Here is a 21,448-nt window from a genome sequence, read left to right as displayed (position 1 = left end):
AACTTTTGTATCCACTACTAGTCGGGCCATTAAATCAAACCATGTATTATACGATCAAGAACATATTTTGCACAATCTCATTACACTAAACATAATATAGGAATTTTTACGTATTATATATATATATGGTTATGGACCCACATGTTTGTGGTCGAGTGGCTAGCCAGTTGCACCTAGTGTTTCGGGTCAAGCATTCGATCTCGTATGTGGGGAGAGAGGTGTAATGTTTTAAACGTAGTATTCAAAAAAGGTTGCTCCCGGATTCAGGGCATATAAATTATGCCGAGGGTCTAGGGGATGTAGATTGGGGCGAAGGTTTAGATGAACCTTTCAGTTATCAAATATATATATATATATATTATCAATATATATATATATATATATTGATTATGGAGAATGGTAATTCGTGGAATCCGAATGCCAACTTCTCTGCAAATGACTCGCTTTTGGTACATTTTAAACGGACCCCACATTCCTCTTGTTTTGTCTCTAGTTTATCCAAGATCCTAATTAAATCACAAACTTTATGTAAATATGATCGTAAATTTATTTAAGTAATCAAACAATATACATCACAGCCAATAATAATCTAATATACATGTGATTGTATAAATAATCACAAGAAATATTGATTTAATACGATACGCCAATTAACGAGTATTCCATATAATAACCCTTGTGTTGAATTCGTACATTTGTTTAAATTGACATTACATCTGAAAATAAATTCCTAGTTTGTAAATTTTGTTTTACCTATTTAATATCTTTTTTTGTTTGTTTGAGAATTTCATCAAATTCATTGTCTCCATTGACCAACTATAGAATATCTATTTGATAAATAGCGAAGTATAAATATATTATTTTTATGACGAGAAATTTTTTATTAACATAAATAATTTACCAAACAACGGGCTTAGTTGCATTGAAAATAATTATACGCAGCCCAACCTTTTCGTAATAGCTCAAATGGCCCGATTTGGAGCCCAATCCACAAGGCCCAAAAATATATTTTTGGAGTACAATTCAATTCGCAATAAATTGATATAAAAGTTTAATATTAGAATTATAAGACTTAAATATTACGTCAAACCCCACAATAATTAATAGACAACATACGACAATTCAACCCAATGTCTTGTGTAACTTTTCCTCGACAAACGTGTCACCAAATTACAAACTTTGTGTATAGAACACCGCCATATTTTTTTTTGAAAATGTTACAAAAGAAAAGCACATGAATTTAAATTAACTCAATGACACATGGACTTTATAATATGTTTTAGAAGATAACGTCGGGTTTGATTCCGAGCTCTTTGAAGGCAGCGGGGCACTCCGTTGACGGCGTCTTGACCATGAAACCGAGAGGGTTAACGATACGTGTCTCGTTGGAGACGATTCCGTCATTCGCCGTTAAACTGATCTTAGCGGCGTTACGGAGGAATGCCTCTTTGCTCACTTCGCTGCAGTCTTTGTCCGGAGACTCGACGAGGACGATCTCGCACACTTCTTCTTCGTGGTCTCCCGTCACTTCCATCAGGAAACTCCCCGACTCGTCCGTAACGGCTTCTTTTGACACCGTTAGGGTTCCGTTCACCCTGTTCTTGCACTCCAATCTCACTTTCGCTCCTTCAAACATTTTTTTTCAACAAAACTTTTAGAGATTTTTCTGACATATCTTTGGTTTGGGCTGTTACCATGATTTCAGAGATTTCTGTGATGAATATGGACCTAGATTTGCTTACAATTATGTCAATGAACAATTTCATACGTACGTTCAGAACGTTGCATGCATGCACGCCATGTCATGTCATGTCATGTCTATAACGCAATTTTGTTAAGCATTTGTAATTCTTATCATAGTTTCCATGGAATAATTCCAAGGTTAATGTTTCCTAAGAGGAACGTGAAACTTTATTAGGTTTTGAAACGTGAAACTTGAACACCAAATCAGAAATGCATTATATAAAAGATTCCCGATAATACACACACACATATATATATAAATATATATATAAAGATATACGTATACTATACGTGCATACGTATGTATATATGTACGTGCGTATATATACCTTGGAGGAACTTGCTGAGGCGGGTAATGAACTGGACACGACACGTGTCACAGTAAACGGATCCCTGAATTTGGAAGCGATCCAAATCGTCGGCATCGGCGGCGGCGGCGAAGCCAGCCACGTAGGACAGGCACACGGCCGATGCCATTAACAACGCGATCGCTTTTCTTTCCATTTCTTACAATATTTTTCTCTCTCTGTCTTTCAGACAGGGCCCACTCTTTAGGTTTTTATATCCGGAACTATTTCTTATTTTTGGGTATTATTAATCATTTTGACATTAGATCATCTAGTGGTTTCCGTCTCTTAACCAACCATTGTCAAGGCTGTGATTCTTAGTGTTTCTTGTTCCTTAATTTTAGCTTCTGTTTTTTTTTTTTTGCAGTGTTCTAAATTTAGGAAAGAAAAAAAACTCATCACTAACTAATTTGAAATATAATTTATGGAATGGAGATTCCGGTTGAACTTGATTTGATTTGTTCGCTGAATGGAATTGAAATTATTTCGGTTTTAATTTTGTTTTCATATTTTGGGTTAATTGAGATTTTATTGTTTTTAATTTTCATACCGAAACGACGTCGTTTAGATTTGGGCTTTTGGGCTGAGAAATTGGAATTCGTAACTCGGCCTATTAAATCATCATCCGACCCGACCCGAATCAACAGGCCTCTTTGCGTCTACGTTCCAGAAGGCAGAAGTGATTCCGTCTACTCTCCGACATCGTTGCAAGTGATTGACTTTGAAGATTTGGGGTCGGTTGGAGAGAAGATCGGCGATGGAGGAGAAGGAGACTCGTCCGATACTTCAGTTCGCACCATTCAACAGCTCTGTCGACGAGGGTTTCTGGCATGGCTTGTCCTCTTTGAAACTCGACAAACTCGGCATCGACGATTCTCCGATCCCCATCACCGGTATTACATCTATTTGTATACGTAGGTTTTGATTTGTGTGTGTACATGTCTTCCCTGTTTATACATGACGATACGTCGCGTGATCGGTTTGGTTGCCGAGCAAAATTGGAAATTTTGTTCCTTTTTTGTGTTGGTGTCGTTGATAAGAGTTTGGTGGCGTAGATCGGAAACTTTAATTGCGGCTGGGGTTTTTGGTGAAAGACTTCATGAATTCAACTTTTTAGAACAAACACTTGTTTTTCCATGAGAAATTATGATAGTTACCAATTGATGTTTACTTCCATAGTTTGATTGATTCTCTTAATTATTGTGATGAGGTATAATTCGGGTTGAAATTTCAGGTTTCTATGCACCGTGTTCACATCCGCAAGTCTCGAACCATTTGACCCTTCTTTCAGAATCATTGCCATTGCACGATGAATCATCGGATGCGGAAACTAAAACTACTCGTGGAAATCGGAATAAGTGTCCTGTTCCCGGTGTTCTGTATAACACCAACACTATGGATAGCTTTCATAAACTTGACAAACAAGGTCTGCTGAAAGCAGAGGCAAAGAAGGTATGTTTCCGGATTTGGAGAATGTAAGACTGTGTTTGATTTTAATTCATCGGTGTTCTATATGAATCTTGTGGGCAGAAGTCTGATTATATGATGGTAAATTAGATTTGGGAGGATATTCGTACCGGGAAAGCTCTAGAGGACTGTGCTGTATTATCAAGATTCCTTGTTATCTCGTTTGCAGACCTGAAAAAATGGAACTTCCATTATTGGTTTGCATTCCCTTCTCTAGTGCTCGATCCTCCTGCAAGGTTGATCGACTTAAAGCCAGCTTCCGAGTGGTTTAGTTCAGAAGAGGTAACCAATCCATTGAATATCCTTCCTAAGTGTTCTTCTTTTACATCAGCTTCTTCTGTTCAATATGCCTCTTCTGCCTGTAGGTAGTGTCGGTATCTGCTGCATGCAATGAATGGCGTGACTCGAATTTGACAACCGGTTAGTTGTTTTCCTTTGAACAACTAAATTCATTGTGTTATATTTTTTTTTACTAAATTCATGTGAGATGATTGTTTTTTTTCCAATTCTTGTTTACTGAAAGCCTTTGTCGCTCCATGCTTTCTTTTGATGCAGATATCCCGTTCTTTTTGCTTACCATTTCTTCCGATTCAAAAGCTACTATAAGGCATCTGAAGGATTGGGAAGCCTGCCAAGATGATAATCACAAGGTTTGTCAATCAGAAGTATGAACAACCTACAATTTCTGAACTATTTTCAGAAGGGCGAGAGATTAGGAAAAGTCTATTTGGTCTTCCTTTTCTGAGCAATTCTTTTCTTTGCCTTCTGCAGTTACTTTTTGGATTTTACGATCCGTGTCACCTTCCTAGCAATCCCGGCTGGCCACTTCGAAACTACCTTGCTCTTATCTGCTCAAGATGGAACCTCGAGACAGTTCAGTTTTTCTGCTACAGAGAGAGTCGTGGTTTTGCTGACATGGCTTTGTCCCTTGTCGGAGAAGCCTCAATTACACTTCCACCAGGTATAGCACCGGAAACTAACAGCCTTATCCGTATTACGTCTCTTCTATCGCACTTAAGTCACCATGTTGTGTAGAGAAGGAAGATCCTCAACTTGTACCCAAGTCAGTGGGATGGGAACTTAACAAAGGTAGAAGATTACCTCGGTCCATTAGTCTTGCTAATTCCATGGATCCGATGAGGTACATTTGCTTCAGGATCACATTTTAGTCAACTATATCGGTGTTCTGCTTTTACTTTAGCGTGTATATGTTCTTCCACAGGTTGGCTGTGTCTGCTGTTGATTTAAACTTGAAACTAATGAGATGGCGAGCCCTTCCATCTCTGAATTTGAACGTTTTCTCCTCTGTGAAGTGTCTTCTTCTTGGAGCTGGTACATTGGGATGCCAAGTTGCTCGTACCCTTATGGTGCGTTTCTGTCATGGTCTGAAATATCGGTTCCGGGACAAGCAATGTTATGTTTCACTGAAGAACTTGTGTCTTGTAGGGATGGGGTGTCCGGAAAATTACTCTGGTTGACTATGGAAAGGTAGCTATGTCTAACCCGGTGAGGCAATCCCTCTATACATTCGAAGACTGTGAAGGCGGCGGAAAATTTAAAGCCTTAGCAGCTGCCGAAAGCCTTAAACGGGTTTTTCCAGCAATGGTAAAAGTTGTCTTACCCTGCATGTTGCATCTGCTAAATTTGAGGTTCACGGCTTTTTGATCGTGGGTGTCATGATATCTATAGGAAACTACAGGGGTCGTTATGGCTATACGGATGCCCGGGCATCCGATTTCTAAACAAGAAGAAGATAGTGTGCTTAAGGATTTCTTACGCCTCGTTGATCTGATTGAATCCCATGATGTGGTTTTCCTGTTGACTGATACAAGAGAAAGCAGGTGGCTGCCTTCTCTTCTTTGCGCTAATGCCAACAAGGTATTAAGTCTTTCCTTCATGAACTCAAAATTCTACTTTAGTGGCTGTATTATTGATACAGCCATTTGCTTGCTTACTGATTCTGTTTGGATTGCAGATCACTATAAATGCAGCTCTAGGGTTTGACAGCTTCATGGTAATGCGTCATGGTCCTGGTCCCCTCTGGTCGAATTCCGAAGCAGAAAGTTCCATATCCAGTGATATGCGAAATCTTGACATTACCAAGACAGACAAACACAGGCTTGGATGTTACTTCTGTAATGACGTGGTTGCACCCCAAGATGTAATTCCCTGGATTTTTGGATTGTGTCTTTATATACCGCCTGTCATGTTACATTTGCTCTCTGTCCTCATCTATTTTCATCTTTGCCTTTTTCTGCAGTCAACTACTGATCGAACCCTAGACCAACAATGCACTGTTACTCGCCCGGGTCTCGCCCCCATTGCTGGAGCTCTCGCTGTTGAACTCTTAGCCGGCGTCCTGCAACACCCTCTCGGGTAAAAACTTTTCAAGAAGGCTCTCTTCTTGTTTCTTGGCTCATTCAATTTGCAGCTCCAGCAATGGTTTCTTGAGAAGCCCGTTGTAGAGATTCTTGTTTGAACCTTATGTCTGGGCTGTGCATTATGTTCTTACAGGATCTATGCCGAGGGGGAGACCAGCTCGAGCAATGGAGGAAACAGTGATGATCCTTCACTAGGGATCTTACCCCATCAGGTCCGAGGTTCTATCTCTCTGTTCTCTCAGATCACACTGGTCGGGCATGCATCCAACAGCTGCACCGCTTGCTCTGAAATCGTAAGTCTCTCCACATCCATCATCATCATCATCATCATCATTCATCACCACCATCATCGTCGTTGTCACACTTGAACATTTATTTCAGGTGATAACTGAGTATAGAAGAAAAGGAAAAAGTTTCATACTTGAAGCGATCAACCATCCCACGTACCTGGAGGATCTTACTGGTTTAACTCAGCTTAAGACAGATGCTAATTCCTTTAACCTTGACTGGGACAACGAAGATGACGATGATGTTGCAGAAGATTTCTAAAAGTTGTTTATCTGATAATGTCTTCTGTTTCATGAAAAGTTTTATATTTTCTTATTGCATTTCACTTTATGAGAAAAATTAATTCGTCTGTATTATTACACCTTTATTTTATTTTATTTTTTGGTGAATTATGAACAGTGTTTTATATTATTTTCCAAGCTGCAAGTGAAGTTGATAATATAAATAAAATGCTAAAGCTTTTATATTCACACAGTAGAAAGAAAAATACAAATACCAAAAATTAATCTGATCCTAAAAGCCGACGCAGAAGAAGACATGTTCATGCTTGATGACTCGTGTGGTTATTACAAGACCTGGCTTTGTCCCTCAGCTCTTGGAATGCTCTCATAGTTTCCACGTCGAAACCTCCAGCGAACTGTTCAATTCAACCGTAACCGATCGATCCGGTTATGTGCCAAACCGAACCAATAGAATGCCGATGAAGGGTTGGTGTGTTACCTGGTGAACGCGGAAGGCGAACCGGACGCCTTGAACAATCAGCTCCTCCTCGTCGACGGCTTCTAGCTCCGCCGATACTCTCTTCATGTAATTCTTTGCTAGTTTCACTGACGCCAATTTTATCTATATGCAGTATGCACCACATAAACTCGATAGTATTATAAGCTTCAAATCGAGGTATAGAATAGTGCCCACATATTATTTTGTTATTATTTGTTTTTGTCTATTTACAATATGACCGACTGTTCACAATGTTGTTTTTGTGATGATAAAAGTCATGAAAATCCCAAAGCAACACAAAGAAATCAGATCAGTTCGGACAAGAAATACGGTGACGACCCACAAAAAAGAAAGAAAGTAGAGAAATTGAACTAAAAGCTACAGTATATTATATATTTGTAAGTAGCCTGAAAGTAAGTTGATAGGGAAAAAAAGTTATATCTATTTTTGTTGCATATTATAATATATATTTGTTGTAATGTAGAGGAGAATATTAAAATAATATCCGAACTCTATTTTTTTATCAAATAAAACATAAACCTTGTAAATGTTATCTTTTTAAATCAAACCGATGATGACGTGGTATTACGATATCATACATGTCAATATGTCAATTTATGATTTGGTCAAATCGTATATGTCATCATTATGATGTGGATAATGTTGTGTACCGTTGATCAAAGTCACAAATTGTCACATAAAAACGATAAATTTTATAATTTTAAGATTTTTTTTGACAAAAAAAAAATGAATTCGGGTTTTATTTTAAAAAAAAATAGATTAGATTTTTTTTAGAAAAACCGAATAGTTAGAGGTTTTTTCCCCTAATAATAAAGACCCCTGCAATTGATATTTTAAATTAATAGTAAGTAATAATTATCTAAAAGTCGGAGGCTAAGATTAAAAAAAAAGCATCCAAGCCGTTAAAATTTCCTCTAACCACGAGATTTAAATTGGAAAATTTCGTTAAAAATTTTCCAATTTAAGTCAAACCCCCTAATAAGTAACGGTTATCACCAAACTTCATATGATATATTTCATAAATAAAATTAAATGAACATAAAATCTAAAAGAAATCACCAAACAATATTTTTTTAAAAAGAATTATTACTTTAATGACTCAAACTTGTCTACCCGTGTTTACTGCTCTGTAAATCTATAACATAAAACATTAGTGATTACTGAATCGAGTAGAAAAGGTGAAACCTTTGATGTCAGATCTCTATCAATGGCATATATATATAGTAGAAATTAAAAGAGAATTCGAATTTTTTTCGAATTAGGTTTACCTGGCTAGTGATTCCGGTTTCGAGCATCCAATCGACCGGAATCTGGAAAGTCTTGTACTTTGCCGCCGCCGATTCCCTCATCCTGGAAAGACTATAAACACCATGCTCTAACCTAATTTCACCCAAACCCACAAGATTTGAATAATGTCCCAACCAATGAAGATTATATACATGATGATGAAGAGAGAGAAAATGTCGGTACTTTTCGAAGAGAGACTGCATTTTCTTAAGGGCAGGAGCCGAAGGTTGACGAGGGTCGTCTCGGAATCGAGAAGCTTCCGATTCGAGCTTCTTCAGATCGAAATAACTGAAGGCTGCTTCACGCAATGCGTCGGCTTTTTGTTCAGGCCAATCGAATTGTTTCAGTACCGCTCTCTCATCCACCTGAGATTGATTAACACCCACAAAGAAAAAAAATTCAAAATTTGTTCAAATCTAGGAATTTGATCTATGTTTTCGACTCGAAAGTTTGAAACTTTTTGTATGAATTTTGAGTGGGGTACCAGGTAAGAGAGTTCGTCGTCCAGCCATTTCACGAAGGGGACGACGTCTTCGATGTCTGAAAACGCAGCGTTTTCGACTTCTTTGATCAAGAACCTTATGAAATCTCCTTGCGTTTCGACATCGGTTTTTATCTGTGGGAAAACGGAAAAAAAATGGATATTTATGGCTTTTTAATTGAGAAAAAAAAAACAGAGAGAGAGGAGAATGAAAATTAGAAACAGAAAAGGCGATCATGTCGAAGTAATTTTTTACTGACGCAGGGGGGGAAAAGCCAAAACCGGACATGCTATACCGGGAAATTCGAACGGGTAATTGGAATTTTAAACCGGAATTTACCGCCAGGAGATAAGCCGATCGATTCTCGATCTCTCCGATCATGTCGCGGGCATTCGCCGCCGCCGTCGCCGGTAATGCCTCTGTCCCGCCCGCACCGTTGCTTCCAGTGGAGTCTCTCCTCGAGCTCGCGGAGTCTCTACGCATCAGCGAGTGGTAGAACTCCACTACCTCTGGTACTCTTCGTACTTTCTCCGCCGCCACCGTGTACAAGCTCTTCGGCGGTGGAGGAGGCGGAGGTGGAGGATGATGCTTGGAAACAGTCGCCGGAGGAGGCGGTGGAGGCGGAGGAGCCGGAGCCGTCTTCTGCCTAACCGGTGCGGCTCTGTTCTCCGTCGAATCATCTCGGCCGTCGTACGACAATGACCGTTTCGGCGGTGGTTTCGGAACGCGAGGAACCCTAGCTTTGACGTCGGAGAGTAACGAGTCGGACTCGTTGAGGTCTTCAGAGTGACTCGGTCTCCGACTCTCTGTTTCATCTTTCATGTAAAAACTGCCGTCTCCGGTGGAATTCGGCTTGTTATTGTCATCCGGGTTCGGGTCGGGTGTATTCCTCCATGACCCGACCCGTTTCAAGCTCTTCATGAAATTCGATTTGGCCGACGCATCCACTAAGCCTTGAAACCTCTGCGAAGCCGAGAGCGGGTGCTCCTCACTCTCCCTCGCCATCATTATTTTCCGGAGCTCTCCGATCTCCATTTCCATCTCCTTTTCTCTCCTCTCACTCTCTCTCCTCTGTTCTTCGCTTCTCGCGTTCGATTCTTCGATTTCTCGCCTCAATTTTGAGTTCTCCTCCTCCAACCTCGCCGTCGCCTTTCTCGCACTCTCGATCTCGGCGATCTTCTCCGAGATTTGAGATTTCAGGATCGGAATCACTGAGACGGATTCTCTCAGGAGCTTGAGCTCGAGAAGCTCCGTCTGCAGGAAAACTTCTCTCTCCCGGAGCTCCTCCACCTGACGCCGGAGCTCGGAGACGCTGTGGTCCGGCTGATAGGACCGAGTGGCGGCGTGGACCTGAGCGGAGGCGCGTGGGAAGTAAACACCGAAAGAACGGGAGAAAATTGCCTTCTGATTGGAACCTGGGTTCGTCGGTTTTCCAGCGGCACTAGATGGTGGAGGAGGAGGAGGAGGAGGAGGAGTCATATCCGACTGCTGCTGTTGCTGCTTGCGTTTGTTGGAAGGGGACTTGTGGAAGCCCATTGTTACTCGAACTTTTCCGGCCACCATTGATGGAGCTCTGTAATGGCGATTTCAAATTTTCCTCCTTTTTTTTTTTTTTTACGGGAGAGTATAATTTTGCATGGGAATTGAAAACATGTTGATTCCCGTGTAGTGAGAGAGAGTGTGTATTGTGCCTATGGCTTTTAAAGCTAAAGAGTTGAATAAGATCTTACCTTAGGATAAAAAAAAAATATATGTTTTTTCTTTTGTTATTATTTCATATATATATTTTTTTTATCAATATATCTGTAGGATTCTTCATGGTTTTTAGACCGTTGGAAGAGGCATTTAAAATTCGACAAATACAATTCTTATGAAAAATTATTTATACAATCATTGCATATTCTCGTTATTTTATCGTAATTGTTATTATATTATGAAGTTTAATTTCTTTTTCTTTCTATGGTAACTGTTATTATATTCGTCAGTTTCCATTCTTTATTCGTATTATAAGTCGTGTATTTGTAAATATGTGTAGCCAATTATCCAATTTGTAATTTTGATGATAGTGTTAAATAAATGCAGAAACAATATTGGGTGTCTATAAAATTTAGATATCTTGGCAATATACAAAATAAATAATAAATAAATAAAGGGTGATGCACTGTAAACGAGGAACGTTCATCACTTTACTCCAGATTCAAATTTCAAAAAACACCAATTTGGTTTAGTGCGTTTGTTTTATTTATTTCTTTTACTTACCAATTCTGCTTGCTTTTTCAGTTTTCAATTTGGTTAATTTCTACCCTAATCACTTTTTTACCCCAAATATCTCAACCGTTTTATTGCACCGTTTTTTTACTAAGCAATTTCCCCTACCGGTCGGCAAAATTTAAATATTTTTTATTTAAAAAGTTATATACACTTGTTATTTTATCCCCCGGTCGGACAAATAAGTGTAAATTGTATATACATGTACAATTCATCTTAGATCCTCCGAAATGTGTGTTTAACGGGACTATCAAATCACGCTATTATCTCGTGTTCAAATCCAAACGTGGAGAGAAATATTCACCCGTAATTTTCCGTTGTTTTAAAATATATAATTGGATCAAATACCCGATTAACTTTAGAATTATAAAAAAAATTATATTTTTTTCTAATAAAATATATTAACACAAAGTTCCATAGTCCTCTATACAAACTGTGATTTAAGCTCATTCAAATTCGATCTCTTTAGTGATTTCCATCTGATTTAAATGGTTGGTATAGTGTGTGTATATATATATGTGTGTGTATGTATATGTGAAGCAATGGTACTATGCACATATATATATAGCCATAATGAAAGGCTGGATATGTAGAGAAAAGAGCTGTTTATATAGATTTGTGTTTTTGATGCGGACTTGCTCTGTTCTTTCTCTTTCTCAATATTGTCTTCTCTTTAATAATATTTTAAAAAAAATCATGTGATTTTAATTGTGAGAAGACGACATTCCAAATCTAGGGTTTATTCTTTCTCATTTATACAAAAATCAGATAAGATTCCCATTTCAATAACCAATCCTGGTTTGATCAAGGCCTTATAAAACGACGACGTGTTATTAGAAAAAAAAATTCGTCTTATAATAGTTTAATATTTTTCATTTTAGACATTATTAACGTTGATAAAGCATAAGATTTCATATATATATATATATATATATATCGGTGAAAAGAGAGGATGATTAAATGTGAGGCGGTGAAGAGGTGAGACAGAGCACTGAAAAGAATGTCACATAGTGTGGGCATTATAATTTGATTATATCACCAACAAAAAAAAAACATAATTAAGGTGGTCCTTTCTAAAATTTATATCGTATCTATTTATACACGGCTCTAATACATTAACGTACGTTAAAAAAATGGTCTGCATGCATATGTGTACATTATATTTGTTTACGTTTTTTCACAAAAGATTCTTAAAAAAACCCTGTAATTATATAATGTAGTTTGGACTTTTATTTTTTGGAGTATTGCATTATTTAATCCTTTTTTATATATATATTCTTCCTAAATACGGCCTCCACTCGATTTCACTTTAGTTTGATTAGGTATGAAATGTTATTTTTATGGGTATTCGATTAGGGTTTTGCTTTGGGGCATTTGCCAATTTTGGACGTGTTTGTATATTGCTTTCGGTGTCACGTGCATCTGTTGATTGCCCAACCAAAAAAAAAAAAGAAGATATACAAATCTTACTCCATTTGGTCCTATCTTTGTAAATTTTCAATTTGATTCACTTAAGTTATAACTTTGATTAGCCTTGATTTGAAGTATTATAAGTTTGAATGCCACGGTGTTGCTGTTGCTTATTAATGTAAGTTCAATGGATAATCAACTATATTAGTATATACACATAAGTATATTACAGTTGGTCCCTACAATTATCATATATTTTCATTTATTGTAAAGTTGAGAAAGAATTTCTCTTTCTATACGGGTTATGATTGACTGTATGCAATACCGAATAATATCATGCATTATATTACTGTGAAAATAAAGAGTTTAAAACTTGGGGGAAACCCCAGGTGAATCGGTTAAGAGGCATGGTGGGTAGCCATGAGGTCGGGAGTTCGATTTCTTGCCGCCCCCTTAACTAACACCTTGTCGTCTACCAGTTACGGTTGATTTACCTCCTATGCGTGTATCGCAGGCTCATGCGTGTGGGCTTGAGGTTTGACCCGCATGCGCCTAAGCCCAACTACGGCCCGAGCGTTAGGCGCGCCTGGTGGCCAGGTCTGTTGGGAGACCGTTAGGCGCGGGTGGTAACCAGTTCGGTTCCGTTTGTAAGGATAGGTAGTCACGAGGTTCTCCAATGTATCAAAAAGAAAAAAAAAAGTTTAAAACTTTAAATACGTGTGTTAACCGGTTGACCTGTGACCGGGCCCCTACCGGTTAAGGCTTCTTTTGTTACAAAAGGAAGAAAACATTTTGGGCTTCATTTATTTGTTATAGGCCCATATAGTCCTATGGGTTTTCTCCACTAGGCCCAACTAAGCCATAGTCCAATTTGATGTCCCAATAGCTTCTTCTCCCCTTTTTTTTTATACACACGAGTCGTGATTTTGATTAACAAAAAAAATTGTTGTTTTAAGTTTGATTTCAACGGTCTGACCTCCAAAAGAAATATATATATCCCCATTATATTTTACTGTTAAAAAAAGAAAAAATATCATTTATAATATGTACCAAAAATACTTTTATTTTGATAAATAAATATACCAAATATTAAATATACCAAATATATATATATATATATATATATATATATATATATTTTTTGAATTTAGGTAGGGGTTTTCATATAGAAAAATAAAATCCGTAGTGGAAATTCCCCTGACATTAGCAAAAGCATGGCGTGTTTGGAGCGATGGAAGCATATGATATTAATCAAGATTCCTTCACAACTTTGCTTATGTTTCCTAATTCCCTCGCTTCAAAGCAACAATCCACTCTTCTGTTGAGCTGTCCCTCTTTATTTTATTTTCCAATGTTTTCTTGAGATGAAAATTCTCTTTTTCTTCACAAGAAATTTCTTTATATATTCATCCTTTTATGTAGATATGGAACACCGTGGGCTCTTCACATCAAAGAATTGAGTACAAGCAAGACCAACGTTATATATATATATATATATATATATATATAAGTCAAACATGCAAATAAAATTTCTAAGTTTCCTTTCGAATAATGGAAATTGTTATGACAGCAACTAATGCCACCGTCCAAAATCGTGATTATACGTGGCGTTTCGGGTTTGCATGCGAATATATATATAATTCTATTGGTAATTAAAGTATATATGTAATTTAAATAATAATGCAAAATCGGAAGAAACATTTGGATTACTTGGGCATACGCGCAATAAATTCGTGTAACCCAGTTATTCGGACAAATTTTATAACTACAATTAATGTATTTTACAGTGAAATTAATGACTTGTTTAAGAAGAAAAAATCTCCGACCAATTCAACAAAGTGATATAATATTATACATTGTCTCCGGTTCTGCTAGACAGCTTGTACCACGTTAACAAGTATTTAAGATGTAATAAAATATACAATTCTAAATTCACATGATATGACAAAAATGACTTACCACATTTCACGTATATGTATATTTATGAACAATCCAAAGTGAGTTATGAAATGTTTCAAGCACGTTCGATAGATTTAAATTTCGAATATAAATAATTAAGTTGGGTCATATGTATATACAACGACTCATATATTTCCTTTTCCTCAAGGCGAAAAACCCAAGAGAAAATATTTTTGTATACATATATATATATATATAATATTGATAAATTGACGATGACACTTCTTCTGTGACCGTGATCCACCTAAACTATATGCTTACGATTTAGATTTCTTGATCTCTTTCACATTGTCGTATGCTTTAGCCGGAAGGTTTCAGATTCTGCAATTAGGTCCACGAAAAAAAAAGAAGAGAAAATTATACGAAATATTTATTTTTTTCTTTCTAAAACTCGATATCGTGTATGTTTATATATGTATATATTTGTGGTTGAGATTGTGTGCGTATAGGTTATGGGAAAAAGTAGGACATGATGATGATGATGACGATGGGGTGTTTCAACTGGTCAAGGAAGAAGAAGAAGAAGGCATCAATGGCGTCGAGGCCGCTGGGGAAAAGATGGAGAGATCTGAGCGGTCGAAATCATTGGAAGGATGCGTTAGAGCCGTTGGATTTGGAACTCAGACAATACATAATCCACTACGGTGAGATGGCTCAGGCAACGTACGACACTTTCAATGCCAACACCAAATCCAAATACGCCGGTTCCAGCATCTACTCTCGTCAAGATTTCTTCTCCAAGGTTTTCCTTTCTATCTTCACAAACTGTCTTTTCCAATACTTTGGGAACTGAAACTATATATATATACAAACGTCTCTTGACATTAATTAAATACCATTAGAAAACTAATACATCTCAATAATATTAGCCGTTCTCCTAATCCCACAATTCCAATATTCAAAAGATTGTACTTTTTAATATGAAATGATGTTTGTGTGTATTGATATGATGATACACAAACTTATTTAGAGATATACAATATAGGATGAGATTTTCTTGATTCATATATATGACAGGTGGGTCTAGAGAAGGGACACCCATATTGCAAGTACCAAGTGACAAAGTTCCTATACTCGACTTCTCAAATCAGCGTCCCCGACTCGTTCTTGGTGTTCCCGGTTTCCCGAGAGGGTTGGACAAAGGAATCGAACTGGATCGGTTACGTGGCAGTGGCCACGGACCAAGGCAAGCAAGTGTTGGGTCGGAGAGACATCGTGGTCGCATGGAGAGGAACCATTCAGACATTAGAATGGATTAACGATTTCGATTTCGGTACCATCAATGCCAAGAAGATTTTCGGGGATAACGGTGATGGAGTTGGAGTGCATCAAGGATGGTATTCGATCTATACATCAGAAGATGAACGTTCACCGTTTAATAAGGCTAGTGCAAGAGACCAGGTATATATATCTATATATATTCTTTACGTACCAAATCTATAGATCGAATGTAATGATATAATTATCGTTTATACACCAAGGTTTTGAGAGAGATAAGGAGATTGGTGGAGAAGTATAAGGACGAAGAGATTAGCATTACGATCTGTGGACACAGCCTCGGAGCGGCACTCTCGACCCTAAGTGCAGCCGACATTGTGGCTAATGGTTACAACAGACCGAAAAATCTTCCCGACAAGTCTTGTCCCGTCACCGTATTCGCTTTCGCCAGCCCTCGTGTCGGTGACTCTGATTTCAAAAGATTATTCTCAGGGTAAAAATCTAAGTTACACAAAACCCTAATCTTATACATATACAGTCCATCTTAGAATTGTTAGAACAATCTATGTTCTTGTATGGTCAGCTAGAGCCTTTAATTAAAACCCTAATATATGTAGCTGTTAATGGCCCTTTAAACCCTAATCTTACAGTAATGTTGTTATTATCTTAGGACAATATACATTATTCTTTTTTTTTTGTCCAAATGTGGCATTACACAATTTAACTAACATTGCTGTCTAATATCGGATCTTTGTTCGTTTTTTTTTTGTGTTCATAACCTGACAGACTCGATGATCTGCGTGCACTACGGATAAGGAATCTACCGGATGTGGTTCCGATCTATCCTCCAATCGGATACTCCGAGGTCGGGGAAGAACTGGTAATGGACACGAGGAAATCTCCGTACCTGAAATCTCCTGGAAACCCTACCTTGTTTCACACCATGGAAGTTTACTTGCATGGGATTGCTGGAACTCGAGGCACCAAATCGGATTTCAAACTTGAAATCGAACGTGACATTGCTCTGGTTAACAAACCGATCGACGGATTGAAGGATGAATTTATGGTTCCTGGTTCTTGGAGAGCTCTCAAGAACAAGGGTATGGCTCAACAGAATGACGGGTCATGGAAGTTGATGGACCATGAGACCGATGATAACGAAGATGTTGAAATTTGATTCTGGGTTTTTGGAATTTGGTTTGATTTATATATATATAAATTTACCAGATTTGGTTAGTTTATTTTTCCATGAACATTGTTCCTCTACTTTCTCCTGTTTACTGTAATTATATACATGAATCAAACATTATGTTTTATTGGAAAATGAGATTGGACCTTTAAGTTCAAACGGAAATATCGTTTCAATGCAGCAAATCCAACATTTTGTTGTGTGCCATTACAATCGAATCTGATGTGACCTCATTGATAATTACAAAAGTTTGAAACTTGATTAGAAACATTTAAGAAGTTGGAGGCTTTATCTGCAAAGGTTTGTCTTTTCTATAGAGCAGATATTTTAAACAATCTTTTTTTTTTCCCTTAAAAAAAGATTTTTGAGCTTATTTCCTCTGGGCTGTTTTTTGGCCGTGAAATCTGATCTCTTACCGGTGGTGATGTTCTCTCTAACGTTCTCTTCACCGCATCTCCCGCTCTCGCACCCGAATCTTCCCGCAAAGAAACCCTTCAGATATCCAACCACTAAGAGCAACAGCAGCTCGAAATTGAAGCAAAACAACCATCGGAACGAAAGCCCATCTGGGTCGCCATGCATTTCCTGCAAAATTTATTCTTTTGAATCGGAGTCTGACAGTTTATCCAGTTCACAGAATACCGGAGAAATCTCGGAAAATGGGTCACCATGTTCGTCTCCCTCGTCGAGCGAACGGGTGAATTATGCAATACTCGCGGGTTGGCTTCAGTCTTCCAACGGGTTACGACTCGTCAAAAGGATTCATGCGATGGCGTTGAAGTGTTTGGACATTCAAGTTATCTACTTCGGCAATAATTTGATCAGTTCTTATGTGAGAGTTGGGGATTTGACCAGTGCTCGTAAAGTGTTCGATATATTGCCGCATAGAAACACGGTTACTTGGACCGCAATGATCGATGGGTACCTGAAATTTGGCCTTGAAAACGAGGCTTTTTCATTGTTTGCTACTTTTGTGAAGAGAGGTATCCGTTTTACGAATGAGAGGATGTTTGTATGTCTGTTGAATTTGTGCAGTAGGAGATCAGAATTTGAGCTAGGGAGACAGTTACATGCCCATTTGGTAAAAGGCCAAGTTGAGAATCTCATTGTAGATAGTGCTCTTGTTTATTTCTATGCACAATGTGGGGAGTTGGCTAGTGCACTACGCGCGTTTGATCTGATGAAGGAGAAGGATGTGATTTCTTGGACAGCTGTTATTTCGGCTTGCTCAAGGAAAGGGCATGGAAAAGAAGCCATTTTTATGTTTTCCCAGTTGTTAAATCAGGGATTTTTGCCCAACGAGTTTACAGTTTGCAGTATTTTGAAGGCTTGCAGCGAGTTGAAGGCGATAAGATTTGGCAGGCAATTACACAGTGTGGTAGTTAAGAAGGTGATCAAGAACGATGTTTTCGTTGGAACTTCTCTAATGGATATGTATGCAAAATGCGGGAAGATTTCAGATTGTAGAAAAGTGTTTGATGCCATGAGCAATAGAAACACGGTCACATGGACTTCTATCATAGCTGCACATGCTCGGGAGGAGTTGGGTGATGAAGCTATCAGCCTCTTCCGGGTAATGAAGAGGCGGAATTTGATTGCAAACAACTTGACTGTTGTCAGCATCCTTAGGGCATGTGGCTCCATTGGAGCTTTGTTGTTGGGAAAAGAACTTCATGCTCAGATCATCAAGAATTCAATCGAAAAGAATGTATATATAGGCAGTACTTTGGTCTGGCTATATTGTAAATGTGGAGAATATAATAACGCATTCAATGTCCTTCACCATATGCCCTCTAGAGATGTGGTGTCATGGACGGCCATGATCTCTGGATGTTTAAGCCTGGGGCATGAGTCAGAAGCCCTAGCGTTCTTGAAGGAGATGATACAAGAAGGTGTGGAGCCGAACCCATTTACGTATTCCTCAGCTCTAAAGGCGTGTGCTAATTCAGAAGCCCTACGTCTCGGAAAATCCATCCATTCAATTGCCAAGAAGAATCCAGCTTTATCCAACGTCTTTGTCGGAAGTGCTTTGATTCATATGTATGCAAAATGTGGATTTGTGACAGAAGCATTTAGGGTTTTTGACAGTATGCCTGAAAAGAACTTGGTTTCTTGGAAGGCTATGGTAATGGGTTATGCGAGAAACGGGTTTTGCCAGGAAGCTCTGAAGCTTATGTACAGAATGCAGGCTGAGGGATTTAAAGTTGACGATTACATCTTTACGACTATAATTTCTACTTGCGGAGATATAGAACACGAGACAGAACCTTCTGCAGAACGTTACTTGGAATCCTCAGCTTCTCTGTAAGTGCCATGGCTAGAAGCCTAGAACCCTTTGTAAAAAAAACACGGATGTACATATAGATCAACTCAGCTCCTGTTCTTTGCCGAGCCATTTGCCATTTTGTTGTGTTGTATACGAAAATGAGATCCAAGCTTATAGATACTGATCTTAAGGGCAAAACCTGTTGAGGGTTTGGTTGCTTGCTTGCTGTTGGCTGGAGATGTGCATTAGAATGTAGCATTAAGAATTCTTCTTAGACTTCTGCCGCCATTGATGTGGCTCACTTTAAGTTTATCTTTATGTACTTCTTGTTAGTTTCTTACACATCCACTTGCTTTGCTCCGACAAGAGTACAAGACCATCCAAGCTCTTGATGACATTGTTTGTATGGTTCATAATTGGATCTCGACTTGAATTCTGTAGCCAATGTTGTTGATAAGGAGCAGGGGCTTTCTAGTCAAATTATAAAGTTGAGCCCTTCCTCGAGGAAAAGCTGAAAATGCCTGAGCTTTACCGAAACTTTTACGAAGACTAGGGATGGATTCGGCAAATTTTGACTTCTGAGAAAGTTTGGTTATTGATCAAATTATAACGAGACAGCTCTTTATAATATAAATTAGTGATTATGTGTGATATATAAAATGTATTTTTTTTCATTCAATCATTAAAAGTAATTAGTTACAATCTAGATATCTAATATAATAAACTATTTTAGATTCTGTTTTGTTACAATGATGGTTATGCCATATGAATTTTATTTTTTTTTTGGAAGCGTTGATTCGTTATGCATTTTATTTTTATTCTATGATAGAATGAAAATGCATATTTTTAAAAAAAGGTACAAAGGCCCACATGCAATAATTAAGAAGCATGCGTCATTAAAATCCTAAATACAGACGTGTGGAAGACAAAACGCCAATAAAAAAACGCATACATTAAAAGTGGCGGCGTGCCATTCGAGGAAGATGAGCAAAGACTAGCCAAGCGAACGGAACGTCTCTTCTCTCATTTGTGCCCTATTATTTTAATGAAATTACACAAAGTGCCCAACAAAAAATGAATTCTGCTTCTTTCTTTTTATCGTGGAGGAAGACAAAGCATACCATTGTATTGTTTTAAAAACATTTATTGTTTGTAAAGGATTTACGCATGTTATAATTGGTGGTGAGAAAACAAATTAAAAAGAATGGTGTGTTTGTATGTGTATATAAATGAACACAGAAGCAATTGACGGAACCATCCGTAATTATGGAAAAATATGGGGCTCTTTTTTTAATTTGGCGAGAATGGTGTGGAAACATTTGATTAGTGGAGGTTTAGTTAGGTCGGAATCCGATCATTGGTTGCCTCCTAACCTAAAACCCCCTTTTGCAAAATTTCGTGTTCCAGCAGTTATTGCAAGGCTTGTAATTATTACACACACACACACACAAATTATATATATATATATAATATTATATATATATATATATATATATTAATGTCTATAGTAAATGCCTTGGGCCATTTGTATATCCTTATTCGATCCCGGTTTTCTTGAAACATGGAGAGAGAAAAAAAAAAGTCTAATGTATTACCACATCATGCATGTATATGTATATATATACATCGAAATAAAAACTTATTACATTATAATAACGACCTTGAAATAGATATCACTTTTATCATCTCGACCCGTATGAAGCTATAATCATAATCGAGTTTTTTAATTATCCCTTTGTCTTTAATGCTAGGGTTAAATTGATTGGCGTACAAAAATACATCCACCAATATAAAAAAAACATATGTGACATATATATATATATATATGAATGGCAAGTGGGTAGTGGGTGATTGCATTTAAGTGCATCAACTTTTTTTTCCCCTTCCTTCTTATTTGCTCCATATCTATTAGATAATCTCCCAAAGAAAGATCACATCAGAAAAACCAGGGATCATCCCATAACCACCCAACGATTTCTTTCCTCCAAACTTTCTCGGGAAAATAGGGAGAAAATAAACGACAAACCCATCAAACTAATAGAATCAGAGGATCGATCTATCGATGAGGCCAAAGATCTTTCTGTTTGGTGATTCGATCACTGAGGAATCCTTCGGCGATGGCGGCTGGGGTGCTTCTCTTGCTAACCTCCTCCGTCGCAAGGTATATATGTACACGTACATGCCACATCCATATGCATATATGTATAAGCACGCATATACGTATAATATATATATAGGTATGTACGTGTCGTACGTATGCATATATGGATGGATTATGTACGGCTCCTACCTGTGTCCACTTGTATATGAATGGTTGGAATTAACCGATAGTTGGCGACATCATGAAATGCTAATCCTATCTTGATTACAAACTAATTATGTTGGGGGGGGGGGGGGGGGGG

The 21,448-nt window shown here is 37.9% G+C and overlaps 6 protein-coding genes across 9 annotated transcripts in view; 4 read left to right on the top strand and 2 right to left on the bottom strand.

Moving 5' to 3' along the window:
• Positions 1-1,079: 1,079 nt before the first annotated feature.
• Positions 1,080-2,290, bottom strand: LOC104806154 (pollen-specific protein-like At4g18596). Its single transcript, XM_010530894.2, has 2 exons — positions 2,073-2,290; positions 1,080-1,626 (listed from the first exon to the last, which is right to left on the bottom strand). Exons 1-2 carry the CDS (start codon positions 2,245-2,247, stop codon positions 1,280-1,282), a joined length of 522 nt encoding a protein of 173 aa, XP_010529196.1. The 5' UTR covers positions 2,248-2,290; the 3' UTR covers positions 1,080-1,279.
• Positions 2,291-2,764: 474 nt separating this feature from the next.
• LOC104806153 (ubiquitin-like modifier-activating enzyme atg7) lies at positions 2,765-6,618 on the top strand. 2 transcript variants are annotated; one of them, XM_010530892.2, is made up of 14 exons: positions 2,765-2,983; positions 3,325-3,542; positions 3,648-3,839; positions 3,923-3,977; positions 4,113-4,222; positions 4,329-4,518; positions 4,593-4,698; positions 4,780-4,924; positions 5,004-5,162; positions 5,247-5,435; positions 5,533-5,718; positions 5,818-5,933; positions 6,072-6,231; positions 6,320-6,618. In XM_010530892.2, exons 1-14 carry the CDS (start codon positions 2,848-2,850, stop codon positions 6,485-6,487), a joined length of 2,130 nt encoding a protein of 709 aa, XP_010529194.1. In that variant the 5' UTR covers positions 2,765-2,847; the 3' UTR covers positions 6,488-6,618. The 2 variants fall into 2 exon arrangements, with proteins under 2 accessions (XP_010529194.1, XP_010529195.1); XM_010530893.1 differs by having other exon boundaries at positions 2,766-2,983; positions 4,113-4,207.
• A 49-nt stretch (positions 6,619-6,667) lies between these two features.
• LOC104806152 (protein CHUP1, chloroplastic-like) lies at positions 6,668-10,415 on the bottom strand. Of its 2 annotated transcripts, none has more exons than XM_010530891.2 (6): positions 9,076-10,415; positions 8,739-8,870; positions 8,438-8,619; positions 8,236-8,326; positions 6,947-7,069; positions 6,668-6,863 (listed from the first exon to the last, which is right to left on the bottom strand). In XM_010530891.2, exons 1-6 carry the CDS (start codon positions 10,297-10,299, stop codon positions 6,768-6,770), a joined length of 1,848 nt encoding a protein of 615 aa, XP_010529193.1. In that variant the 5' UTR covers positions 10,300-10,415; the 3' UTR covers positions 6,668-6,767. The 2 variants fall into 2 exon arrangements, with proteins under 2 accessions (XP_010529193.1, XP_010529192.1); XM_010530890.2 differs by having other exon boundaries at positions 8,236-8,347; positions 9,076-10,414.
• Positions 10,416-14,642: 4,227 nt separating this feature from the next.
• On the top strand, positions 14,643-16,908 carry LOC104806151 (phospholipase A1-IIgamma-like). 2 transcript variants are annotated; one of them, XM_010530889.1, is made up of 5 exons: positions 14,643-14,704; positions 14,823-15,115; positions 15,391-15,774; positions 15,855-16,084; positions 16,378-16,908. In XM_010530889.1, exons 2-5 carry the CDS (start codon positions 14,843-14,845, stop codon positions 16,766-16,768), a joined length of 1,278 nt encoding a protein of 425 aa, XP_010529191.1. In that variant the 5' UTR covers positions 14,643-14,704; positions 14,823-14,842; the 3' UTR covers positions 16,769-16,908. The 2 variants fall into 2 exon arrangements, with proteins under 2 accessions (XP_010529191.1, XP_010529190.1); XM_010530888.1 differs by lacking the exon at positions 14,643-14,704 and having other exon boundaries at positions 14,732-15,115.
• A 247-nt stretch (positions 16,909-17,155) lies between these two features.
• LOC104806150 (pentatricopeptide repeat-containing protein At4g18520) lies at positions 17,156-19,388 on the top strand. The gene has a single exon (XM_010530886.1). It carries the CDS (start codon positions 17,205-17,207, stop codon positions 19,086-19,088), a length of 1,884 nt encoding a protein of 627 aa, XP_010529188.1. The 5' UTR covers positions 17,156-17,204; the 3' UTR covers positions 19,089-19,388.
• Positions 19,389-20,677: 1,289 nt separating this feature from the next.
• LOC104806149 (GDSL esterase/lipase At5g45920) overlaps positions 20,678-21,448 on the top strand; it is a 2,874-nt gene continuing 2,103 nt past the window's right edge. Inside the window, exon 1 of the mRNA XM_010530885.2 lies at positions 20,678-21,207. Coding sequence (XP_010529187.1) covers positions 21,109-21,207 — 99 coding nt within the window. The 5' untranslated portion in view covers positions 20,678-21,108. The remainder of the gene's footprint in view (positions 21,208-21,448) is intronic.

Source organism: Tarenaya hassleriana, unplaced genomic scaffold (assembly GCF_000463585.1).
Source record: "Tarenaya hassleriana unplaced genomic scaffold, ASM46358v1 Cleome12, whole genome shotgun sequence".
Taxonomy (NCBI): Eukaryota; Viridiplantae; Streptophyta; class Magnoliopsida; order Brassicales; family Cleomaceae; genus Tarenaya; species Tarenaya hassleriana.
Note: the sequence above shows the minus strand (reverse complement) of the source record. Positions and strands in the feature narration are given on the sequence as shown.

What these genes read in the sequence shown, in the direction of transcription:
- LOC104806154 (XM_010530894.2), bottom strand. Translation starts at nt 2,247, where the DNA reads ATGGAAAGAAAAGCGATCGCGTTGTTAATGGCATCGGCCGTGTGCCTG. An exon ending in CCTCAGCAAGTTCCTCCAAG is followed by an intron (nt 1,627 to 2,072) that starts GTATATATACGC and finishes AAATGTTTGAAG; the next exon opens with GAGCGAAAGTGAGATTGGAG.
- LOC104806153 (XM_010530892.2), top strand. Translation starts at nt 2,848, where the DNA reads ATGGAGGAGAAGGAGACTCGTCCGATACTTCAGTTCGCACCATTCAAC. An exon ending in TTCTCCGATCCCCATCACCG is followed by an intron (nt 2,984 to 3,324) that starts GTATTACATCTA and finishes TTGAAATTTCAG; the next exon opens with GTTTCTATGCACCGTGTTCA. An exon ending in AAGTTGCTCGTACCCTTATG is followed by an intron (nt 4,925 to 5,003) that starts GTGCGTTTCTGT and finishes TGTGTCTTGTAG; the next exon opens with GGATGGGGTGTCCGGAAAAT.
- LOC104806152 (XM_010530890.2), bottom strand. Translation starts at nt 10,299, where the DNA reads ATGGTGGCCGGAAAAGTTCGAGTAACAATGGGCTTCCACAAGTCCCCT. An exon ending in ATGCAGTCTCTCTTCGAAAA is followed by an intron (nt 8,348 to 8,437) that starts GTACCGACATTT and finishes GGGTGAAATTAG; the next exon opens with GTTAGAGCATGGTGTTTATA. An exon ending in TCGCCTTCCGCGTTCACCAG is followed by an intron (nt 6,864 to 6,946) that starts GTAACACACCAA and finishes TGAATTGAACAG; the next exon opens with TTCGCTGGAGGTTTCGACGT.
- LOC104806151 (XM_010530889.1), top strand. Translation starts at nt 14,843, where the DNA reads ATGATGATGATGATGACGATGGGGTGTTTCAACTGGTCAAGGAAGAAG. An exon ending in AGGCTAGTGCAAGAGACCAG is followed by an intron (nt 15,775 to 15,854) that starts GTATATATATCT and finishes TTATACACCAAG; the next exon opens with GTTTTGAGAGAGATAAGGAG. An exon ending in TTCAAAAGATTATTCTCAGG is followed by an intron (nt 16,085 to 16,377) that starts GTAAAAATCTAA and finishes ATAACCTGACAG; the next exon opens with ACTCGATGATCTGCGTGCAC.
- LOC104806150 (XM_010530886.1), top strand. Translation starts at nt 17,205, where the DNA reads ATGTTCTCTCTAACGTTCTCTTCACCGCATCTCCCGCTCTCGCACCCG.